This window comes from Belonocnema kinseyi, chromosome 4, assembly GCF_010883055.1.
Source record: "Belonocnema kinseyi isolate 2016_QV_RU_SX_M_011 chromosome 4, B_treatae_v1, whole genome shotgun sequence".
Classification (NCBI taxonomy): domain Eukaryota; kingdom Metazoa; phylum Arthropoda; class Insecta; order Hymenoptera; family Cynipidae; genus Belonocnema; species Belonocnema kinseyi.
Window position 1 is genome coordinate 124,035,439 of NC_046660.1, and position 11,530 is coordinate 124,046,968.

Genomic DNA, 11,530 nt, shown 5'->3' on the forward strand with positions numbered 1-11,530 from the left:
ATTATGTATTATTATTATTTAAACCCTGAGTAATACCCCAATTTTCCAGCCGCAAAAAATTAATTTCAATTTGAATTCTGCTGAAAAATAATAAAGTACTTATATCCCTATTTAAAAGTTACCGCCAACTTCCCATTGGCTACTGAGAGAGGTACCGCCCCCAGCATACTGCGCATACCAGAGATGTCCGCGTTCTGACACCACTGGCTCACGTAGTATATTGCGCGCGAAATTTAAAAACAAAATTCAAAATTGGCAAATAAATGTAAATAAATATATGTAATCATTCATATATCGAATTTAATACCTTCTCCGATAAGAATAATATGAAAAATGAGAATTTAAACAAATCCTTTACCTTTAGTCCTGATATCTCGTCTCGTAACCTCAAGGATACAGCTTGACTGCTCTCACTTGCATCCCAGCATTGTTGTCCGAGGTTTCCACTGCGTAGCGCTAGCATCCAGACAAAATTCTTAAAGTTACCGACGGAATGCTTATTAACTGTTACTAAAAAATATATAAATGAAGCCGCCTTCGGCCAATGTAAATGACAGGTATTTTATATTTTAAAGTTTTTAACGCTGCAAGAAAAAGTATCGCGATTACTCCGTGAGTTTCTAATGCAAATTTTAACGTAGAATCCGAATTTCAACAATTTAAAAGTTGATCTTGTTTTTTTTTTTAGTTTTTTAAGAAGGAACCAAAGAGGGACTCAGTGGGGTCTTTAAGGGCACTTTGTAGAGGCTCCTTTCGGTTCCTTCGGTCCGCCAGGGAAGATTAATGAAGGAGTCGTTGATGGCCCTCGCAAATGGGAACCTGTGCAGGATAAAGAATTTCAAAAAAAGAATGTTAAACAAGGAGCGAGCGACATGGCAAAGTTTCAAAAAAAAGTTCAACAAAAATGTCTAGGAAATATTAAAGATGCTGATTACAAGAATATTTTGAATAAAATGTTAAAGTTGTTTGATTCTTTAATTCAGAGCATTGAAAGTGATAAAGTGGATTTATATTTTTGGAATTGAATCTGAATCTTTGAACTCTATAATTTATCAAAGTTAAAAATTCTAAATTTAGACTTTATCTGCACTTCATTAAAACTTTCTTAATTAGAAAGTGTTACTACTTTCAATTGTTATACGGGGAAATTATTGAGCATTCGAATATAACATTTTTTAATTAAAAAATTTTAGAACTTCAATTTAAAATTCAAGAGTTCCAATTTGAGTGCTTTAATTTTTAGTTTTTTTTTTATCACGTCAAATGGCCATATAAACTATATAATTTAAAAATGTAAAATCATAAGAAGTGCTAAAAAAATTGTCAAGTTGAAATAAACAATAATTTATTTGTAATTACCATTTTTGTTGCTGTGGTGCTATGCACCCCATTGTGTCGCATACGTCACTCCGCAGAAGTATGTCAAGTAAGGGTTAAATACCTTTGAATTCTTCTAATACAAAATTATTTTTTAATTCCATGGGCCACATTAAAAAGTTTCTGAACAGTCTACGACTAACGCCAGTTAGTAAAATGTAATGCGAAGCTTGCAAAAAGAAGAATTGTATTGCATAAAATGTTAATACTTTTTCATTCGATTTTTTTTTGCAGGGCATTGTATATTACGTTTCCTTTGTTCAATTGCTGTTATTTCTATATCATTAAGAATCATTTGTAAAAAGTTTAAAAGTAAAATAGAAATTTCAAGGATGATTGTATTGTGAAGTTCATCAATTTTGCCAAAAATAGCTGTTTTTTTAAGACCAATGTTGTATTAATTAAATTTAGTTTCTAACGAGAATTAATTAGAAAATAATTTTTCATTTCACGAAGAAACAATGGCTTATAGATAAGTAACATTAAATATTTATGGGATTCGAAACTATGGAATATAATTTAAAATGAACAAAGGTGCAAATAATGTTTAGTTTATTTCTATATTCTGAAGTTAAGACGCTATGTACAAATTAATAATAACTCATATCCTGATAAAAACTTTAAAGGCGCATCTTGCACCGACACAGAATCACAATTATATAACAATTAGTATTCGCAAGTAAAGCGAATATTCGAAGTAATAAACCTAAGGTACACACAACGAGCAGTCGATTACAAATGCAAGACCTCAACGAACTTACTATTTCTTTTGACCTCCGCTATGCGTGAATTACCTAGCAATAAAGGACAAAATAATTATGAGATCAACGGACTTTATCAAATCTAATTTGGAGATGCTTAAAACTAATTGTTATGAAATGTAAATTTCAACTCCTTTTATTGCTCATGTAAACGCACGACATAGTGTACAGACTCGGTTCCTTTGAATATTATAATTCTGCAGTTACCGGCTATGTTTTAATATCTATAAATTAATTTGAAGATTAATTTAACACTTGAACCTAGCCCTAAAACAAAATTTATAATAATTCTATATCACCCGAATCGCATTTGCATGTGCTCATTTGAAAATCTCTATTGAACTACGTTCAAATTATTATTTGACTGAATAAAGAATTCAAGATTCTTACCAGGTCGTCATTGTCCAGAAATCTTTGTTTCGATAACTACTTTTGAGAAAGAATAAACAAAAAAGTATTTTGGATAATTTTTGAAATATTCTGAAATTTCAACACAATATACTATGACAAAAAATTTACTAAAAATTATCAGTGAAAGCAATCGAGATATTAAACGAAAATTCTATGTATTCAAGGTAAATAAAAAATCGTTGTTCTTTTGAAATTCAAACGCTATCAGATCTAAAGTCTTATAAAATTTTAATGTTTTCAAATTAGTAAATTTGAATTCTTGTTCAGTTTCAATGAAACTTGTCTGTTTGAATACTTATATTCTCGATCAAATTAAACTGCCGTTTTTCTGTCAGGATAACTTTACATAGATTAGTAAAACTGTTAATCAATGATCTTTCATGCAGTAAAGATAAAAGGAAAGACATTTTGGGGAATATTAAAAGTTAACATACACATACTTTTGTATTCAAATTTCGATGGTTACTTACAGCTACGCGCGCGCGCGTGTGTGTGTGTATGATATTATACTCTGATAATTTTTCTCTCTGATACATATTTTATGTACTATAACAAAACTTTAAAGAAACCAGTCACACTGTAAGAAATTTAGTTTATGTAAATTGGCTCCTGATTCTTCGTATTCCATTTTGATTCGATTTATAATCAGAAACGGCAAGCGAGAAAGGCAGAAACTATTTCGTTAAACATTTATAATATCTCTTTTAAAGTCGTTTTTAATAAACGTCACTTTAAATTGTTAATTATTTTATATTAAAAATCGCGATTATGTCAATCACCAAAACCAATGTTTAATTTACAAAATCATTTCTAGTATAAGGTCACAATCGAAAATTATCAACTTAAATTACGTTTGAATTATTAGGGTGCTTCTTTAGGATTTCAAAATATTTTATCAAATTAAAAAGAAAAACAAATTTCATGCAAAGATTAGTTAAATCTACTATTCTTAGTGTGTATTATTAACGATTTTAAGTCAGTAAAAAATAATTCACGTCTATAGACTTACGCACTCCCTTGGCTTCATTTACTTAAGTTACGATGTGAACTTTCGCATCTTTTATAGCCTAAATTTCAGTTGACTTTGTATGGACAGTACCGATCATTTAAAGAATACTCAGCTTCAAAGTACATTATATTGCCATGATTCTATTGATTTTGTATGCGACGATCGTCTAATATATTTTCTAGCTTCCGGGCTACGAAAGTTGTCATCACTTTTTTTGTGGAAAGTTGGTGATCCAGTGTCATATCTACATCCGTGTCGTCGGAAAGAAGACGTTTTCCAACGGATTTCCTTGCGTCAACAGATATTACCATTTTGTTAATTGCCTCCAAGTCCTGGAAGTAGAAAAAGAGACTGATGTTATTTTAAGAAAACAAATACCGGATAAAAAATTGAAAATAGTCAAGACCTCATGCAATTGCGAGGAACAAGGATAAAAAAATATATTTTTTGGGTTTTCGATGAGAAAACATACTTCAATCTATGTTCTATCTGCTAACATTACACTTTTATGTCCTGAAAGTGCCCGGAACTGCGTCAATTTGATATTTGAAGCAAATATATAACACGAACGCTTTTGGTAGTCGCCAACTTTAATCAAACTTTCTCTGAAAAGAGGTTTTTCGAAGTTCCAATTTCAAAAATACCCCAGTGCCTCATCTTTCCAACCTAGCGGGTTTATACACGGAGAAAATTGGTTCGTGAAGTTTCTGACGACTTCAAACAGGGTTACTACAAAAGTCTGATTAGAAAATTCCATGACTTTTCCAGGTTTTCCAGATATAATTTTGAAAACATTCCAGGTCTACTTTTTTGTAATTCAGCCAATTAAATTGAATTGTAACAAATTATAATGCAGTGATAATAGTTCATCAACAAGTTTTATTGAATTCAAAGGAATTTTCAATAATAATTTTGTCAAAGTGAAAAAAAGTATTCTGTGCTCATAACCATATTTTTTTTGTTTGCTATTACTTTCAGAGCACTTATAGTAGAACTATTTAGGCAAAGATTGAGATTACATTTCAAAATAATAGTAATATAAAAAAACTCTGAACTTTTTAACAAAGTTCAAATAAAATTTTTAGATCGCAAGAAATAATAAAATTGTCTTTATTAAAATTTATCAAAATTTAATCAGTTCACGAATCTCTTCAACATATTCCAGTTCCTTTTGCTTTTCCTATTGAATCTTCTATTTCTTTTCCTTTAATTCTTACAGTTTGACTGACTGATGGGTAAAGGACAATTCGTATTAACTGTAGTTTAAGGTCATGTGTTCCATAACCTCTTCCTGTTTATATAATGTTTGGATATATACTTAATTGATCATTAATTTCGTAAAAAATGGAAAATTTTATTGCTATAGAATTTTTTATCCACGTTTTATGGAGGCCCTTATCGTGTGGGGGCCCCGGTATATTCGCCCCGGTTGCCCCACCGTAAATCAGCCCTGGGTACCCAACAACTCAATTATTAGCAACAGTAACGCTGGAATTTTTTTCGATGGTTCTATTAAAATGAGTAACTAAAAAACTATCGAAAAGTGTAAAAACGTCGATTTCAATTTTTTTAGAGTGAGCCCCCTTTCTTCGCCGCACTTCACATATAGCTAATTTCCATATTTACTTTACTTTATCGAGATAACATTTGGTTAAATAATATTTCATTATTATTATGCATGGGCCAATTTGAAAAAGGCTCTCCTCTAGCTGCTCAATTAATTCACTTGCGTGAAACTTTGCGAAAGAACTCAAATAAAGTTATAAGTCCGAATTGGAATGTCAAAATTTTATCGATAAGGAATTGCTCTTTTTCGCCACAAGCACACCTTGACACAACTGGTTACAGAGCAGTACTGTCAAGTAGCGTAAAATATCCTCCAGCCTTCCACTCTTGTGTTCAAATTTGATTTTAGTCAATAATGACCCTTAAAGAGCTTTTGCCGTTCGACGGCTAGCGTTAAGTTGCGTGCAGACTAAGTCAACTCCCATAGGGAAAAGCGAACCGTCACGAACTAAGATGGGCGGGCCAAGAGGCCGTGAGGGGTACAGAAATAGTTCACTGCCCGACACAGATGACGTCAGTTCAGTTTTGAAAACGGGTTGCGAGGAGCAGAGGGTACAATGGCTACATACATTTCTGCTATACTGCTCAGTAGGATTGCAATGAGTAGAAAGAACACGAATGAAACCGGAAGTTTACCTATGCTGGTTGCGTAGAATGTAGTAGCATGGAGGGAGAAGGCACCACCCGCTGTGTTTCCCTGACCTTTCCGGAACTCGACATCAGCCCCTCTAACTGAGTTGCGCGAGCCGCCGTCTACACACGCACATCTGGTGTTTCGCTGTACTTTTGACTTGTTTTCCAATGCTTACTTTGCTTCGAAATCTTAGCAAGTATTACAGTATATACTTTTTCTTTTCGATAACTTTTTTATGTTGAATTTTATTATACTGCATATATATGCGTCTATTGCAGTGGTCGGAAATCTTTTTGCTTAATTTTCAGGTATGGTCAGGCTCCAACCGAATTAATTTTTTCTACTACTTTTCGGTCTATTCATGTACCTTATTGTAAGTGAGCTTACTCCAGCAAGGGTCTTTTGCCCACAGGAATGTCAAAGTAAGGAAATTTTTAAACTTTTAATTTTTCAATTAGCGATTTGAAAATAGCATTATCAGCATATACGAATTTTTCCGATTCCAATGATATATTACTTGCCTACAAAAGTTAAAAATTTGAAGGAGTTTATAATCAAGAAACATCAGATTGACAGTCAATTTAATACTAAATACTTCTCAAATTTTCAACCTTTATAGACAAATTACATGTATTTGGAATCGGAACTATACGTAGATTCCAAATATATTACTTTTAAGTCACTGATCGCAAAATTACGAATTTTTTAATCTCACATTTTTGTTCCATTTTCTAACAAAGGACCCCTGAGGAAAGGGTTGGTCTGGCCAAGCTCGCAGGTACTGTCCTGAGAACAGGTCACAGGGCAGCCAGGGCAAGCTACCCTGCCCAGGGCAAGAGCGTGCCGACCACTGGTCTATTGCATACCGTTCCACGTTGCATTTGGTCGCTGTATAACTTTAAAGTCCTATGTATAAGCATAGGACCTAAGGTGAAATAGCAACCAAACACGACATGGAGCGGCATTGAATGGACGTGTCGATATAATGCCGACATTTACCAAAAGAGAAATTATTAAGTTTCTAATGAATAATTATTTGGATGTGACTATTCATTAAATTCTATCGAAACTGAAATTGATATATTGATAAATTTAGATGCTATAAAATATCATGGCGGACGTCTCCGGACTCTTTTGAGGGATAATACAAAAAAAATGTATTGTGCTAAATAAAAATTGTATGCATGTGCACTATTGTGAGGTTAGGGTCTTTTTTATGTCGTACCGATGCTGTCGATAGCATTCAAGAATAATTATGGGATAGAATTATCACACATAACCTCGAAATACACACACGTCAAATTTATCAAAATTAAAGTTTTTTACTTAACCCACACAAAAAAGTGTGCGGGGACGTCCATTAGCATGTTCGCTATCATGTCCTAAATTTTTAAGACAAAATATTTATTGTTGTAGGAAAAAATACGGGGGAACATAAAACTGGCACAATCGATCATTTTCTAAGTATCACATGCCGTTAATTTATTTTTAACCCTCCATTTACAGATAGGGGATTTTAAGACACAAACGATTTTTAAAACTGGAATGTCTCATCTTTGGGAAAATATGGAAGTTCAGTTCCCACCTCTAAAAAATCTAGGTAGTAATAGGGCCAGGTCCTGTGAGTGACACTGCAGTTCGTCAGACAACCTTTAAGTGGTACACGGTGAAAGTGCGTATAGTGACCTAAAAGACCCTGTATTTAAACCGCGTTAATGTTTTCAACGGTTAGTGAACATTAATGGTTTAGGTTTATTTGCAATTTTTAGGTATTTATATGAGCAATGGGCCTATATTTTTTTCTAAGGTCATAGTCTAAGCTTTCAAACCCTGCGACGATTTTTTAAAAATGTATTTGTTGCAAAATAATTAATTTTTTAACAAGAATAGAAGCCAGTTCAAAAACTGAATAGAACGTAAAAGGCCCTATCTATAAACGGAAGGTGGGGAAAAGAAGTCTGTAAACGGAGGCTTAACTTTGTGAACTGATCTGAAAACATGAAATTCCTTTCCGCTATTTCCAAATTCATTAAAACTAGTCCACGGCTTAACTACTACTGTATTATGATGCACACTTTTTTTCTACAGACCTCTGTAGAAGTATTTGAATTCAATTGAAATCTTTTGAATCTTATAACACTTTTTTTAAGTCTGTTAAAATCTTTAGAGTTTAGGTTAAATTATTGTAAATTCCTTCAGCCTGTTGAATTCTGCAGGATTATCTTCATTTCTTATACTTCTCTTGTAATCTTTTGAATTCTTTTAAAGACATTTCAGGATTCTCTTGAAATATTCAGGATATAATTTGATTTATTTTGAAATTTTTTAATTATTCTGAAAACAAGAAATTCTTTTTTTTCTTCGAATTTTTCAGAAATGCTTAAACTCTTCTGAATTCCTTGAACTCTCATGAAACTATTCAATTCCTATAATTTATTGAAATATTTTTAATAAAACTTGAGTTACTTTGAATTCTCTGAATTTTTATAAAGCAATTAAATTCTCTTTAATTCCTTTGAATCTCTTAGTTTAGAGCATCGAAATTACTAGTGGACACCCACATGAGGACCGATCCAGTCCCAATTACTTGACTAGTCTTTGCAATTTGTCATTTAATCATATGTCACTGGTATATGCATGTATCAAACATTTAGAAATATTTTTTTTGTGGAGTTATCAGAGAGAAATAGAGAGTTAGAATGTATTAGAAATATCAGTTGATTGATATAGATATATATATATATCGGTTTTAAATCCACGATTGATTCCAGGACTCGGTCGGTGTGCAAAGAAACTGCATCACCGACAATGACCGACATGAGGTAAATGAAAGTGGCCCTCAACCCTTAACATGTGTGCGTCGCGTGACCATCGTAGGTATATCGCACGCACACAACCTGATATCGGCTTTAACTCAGGCAGATTTAGAAATTAGAATTGAGATTGTTGGCATTTTACTATTCGATCCCGAAGCAAGCAATTTTGTGACAGATACAATCTGACAGATAAATGAGTCAGTTTCGTGTGTTTTTAACTGTCCAGTGTTTCACCTTAAAATCCGTTTGTACATTTTTTATATTTGTGCTATAATTATTATCCATAGCTGGTTCAATTTAATGCCAGATTAAGCAAATCTGCCAATACCTCAAGAAATTGTAGGTTATGTTTCTATGTTTACCTTTCAGCTCCACTCTCCTCATCATTGTTTTCAGGTTCTTTTTTTTCCGAATTATCGCACCAGGTGCGATCGAAAAATCGTTGGATTATCAACATTAACCCCTAAATATTTGAATTCGAAAAAGAAAGTCAACCACATATTTTAAGTGACAAAAAATTAAAGAAATGTACAACTTCAAGTCGGGTGGTCACTGACTAGGAAAACCAGGATCTATAGCCCAGATTTTTTAACACCAAGAAGTACCTTAGAGTTTAAAAGAAAACCCGGAATTTTCCAGATTAATTTTTTACTTTTGTTGATTTTATCTACATTTTCCTAAAAAGTCATCTTTTTTTGGGTAGCAAAATCAACTATATTGAGGAACACTCGTCTATTTCGAACAGCTAGTTCGATCTTTTAAGTTTTAAATTAGAAACAGTTAAATTCATTCAAAAAATACGAATTTTCAACGAAATACTTAAATTCTCAACTAAAAAAAAGTAATTTGAAAAACAAACAGTTGAATATTCAGTTTAAAAAATTAATGAAAAAAAAGAAGATTTTTCAACAAAAGAAATTAATTTTGAACTAATTGTAAGAATACGAATCTTTTACAAATAAAATGAATTTTAAAGAAATTAGTTCAACTTTCAACCAGCAAGTTGAATTTTCCACAAAATACTTGAATTCTCAACTAAAACAAATTAGGTTTCAACCAAACAGTTAAATTTTTAACCAAATAGTTAAATTTCATTTAAAAAATTGAGTTTTAACACATAATATAAATTTTCAACAGAAGAGATGAATTATGAAGAAAGTAGTTTAACTTTCAACCAAAGAGTGGAATTTTCAATCAAAGAATATCAATTTTTTACAAAAAACGCAATAGTTGATATTTCAGCCAAAGAAGATTTTAAATTATAATTTAATAAAAAATTAATTTTTCACCAAAATAAGATTTTTTAATAAAATAGTTCAATCTTTAACAAACGATGAATTTTCAACTAAGATTAAGAATCTTCAACCGAAACGATGAATTTTGAAGAAAGTAGTTCGACTTTCAACCAAAAAGTTGAATTTAAAATCTAAGAAGATGATTTTTTAACGAAAAATCTAATATTTGATATTACAAACAAAAAAAGATTTTGTTTTAAATTAGAAACAGTTAAATTCATTCAAAAAATACGAATTTTCAACGACATTCTTGAATTCTCAACTTAGAAAAATTAATTTTAAAACAAACAGTTAAATATTCAGTTGAAAAACTAATTAAAATTTTTTTTTACTAAAATAAATAAATTTTCAACTAAAAGTAACATTATGTATCTTTAACCAACAAACTGAATTTTAAAGAAAGTAGTCCAACTCTCAACAGAGTTGAATTTTCTACCTAAAACGTTGAATTTTCAATTAAAATACTTAAATTCTCAATTAAAACAATTTATTTTTCAACCAAACAATTCGATTGTTAACCAAATAGTTAAATTTTCAGTTAAAAAATTGAGTTTTAACCCAGAATATAAATTTTCAACAAAGATTATGAGCCTTTAATAAAAAATAAATGATGAAGAAACAGTTAAATGTCTATGAAGTATACGAATTTTCAACAAAATACTAGAATCCTTAACTAGAAAAATTAATTTTCAACTTAACAGTTTAATTTTCTGTCAAATAGTTAAATTTCCAGTTTAAAAAATTAATTTTAACCAAAAAAATATTTCCACAAAGAAGTATCGTTTTAAACCAAAAAAGCGTATTTCAAATTTTAACCAAATATTTAACATTAAATCAAAAACAGTGCATTTTCAACCAAATAGTTAAATTATCAATGAAAAAATAAACGTTAAACAAAAAAAAAACTAATTTTTAGCAAAGTAGTTTTATTTTAAGCAAAAGAGATGAATTTTCACCTAAGATTATGAAACTTTAACCAACAACAGTTAAATTTATAAAAAAATTGAAATTGTTAATAAAATATTTGAATCCTCAACTAAAAAAAGACTAATTTTCCGCCAAATAGTTGCATTTTTATAAAAAAAAACGCAATTTTCTAACAAAAAATACAACAACTGAAATTACGAATATTTAACTGAAAAATTACTGCATTTTTGAGGTGAAAATACAAATTTTCAAACCCGAAATTGTGAATTTTCAACATAAAAGTTAATTTGAAACCGAAACATATTAGTTTTTAATCATAAGGATAAAGTTTTAATCAAATATTTCCAGTTTTAAACAAGAAAGATGAAATTATTACAAAAAAAAATATGAATTTTTAAGTCAAAAAACGAATTTTCAAGAAAACAATTGAATTTTCAACCAAAAAGGATGACTTAATGTATGCACGGCCCCTAAACAGAATTAGGATTCATTTACCTACAAAAAAACATTAAATTTTCTTCTTTTCAGACATGGACTTGTTTAGATTCCCAAATCACATCCGATTCAAGATATCTTACGAAAACCTAGTTTGTAGAAGTGGAGCCAGTTTTATCACAGCAATGCTACTTATCATCATACTGTCAATTTTATATGCATTTAGACATTATCATTAGTTTAATTTTACGTCGATTAATCTTCATAAAAGTCGATTAGTCTCACACCCTATAAGTACA

The 11,530-nt window shown here is 30.8% G+C and overlaps 1 protein-coding gene across 4 annotated transcripts in view; it reads right to left on the reverse strand.

The window, feature by feature from the left end:
- Positions 1-1,912: 1,912 nt before the first annotated feature.
- The window catches only part of LOC117170621 (retinoblastoma-like protein 1), a 48,103-nt gene continuing 38,485 nt past the window's right edge, over positions 1,913-11,530 (reverse strand). For all 4 annotated transcript variants that reach the window (XM_033357516.1, XM_033357518.1, XM_033357519.1 and 1 more), the window contains exon 9: positions 1,913-3,890. In XM_033357516.1, coding sequence (XP_033213407.1) covers positions 3,699-3,890 — 192 coding nt within the window. In that variant the 3' untranslated portion in view covers positions 1,913-3,698. The remainder of the gene's footprint in view (positions 3,891-11,530) is intronic.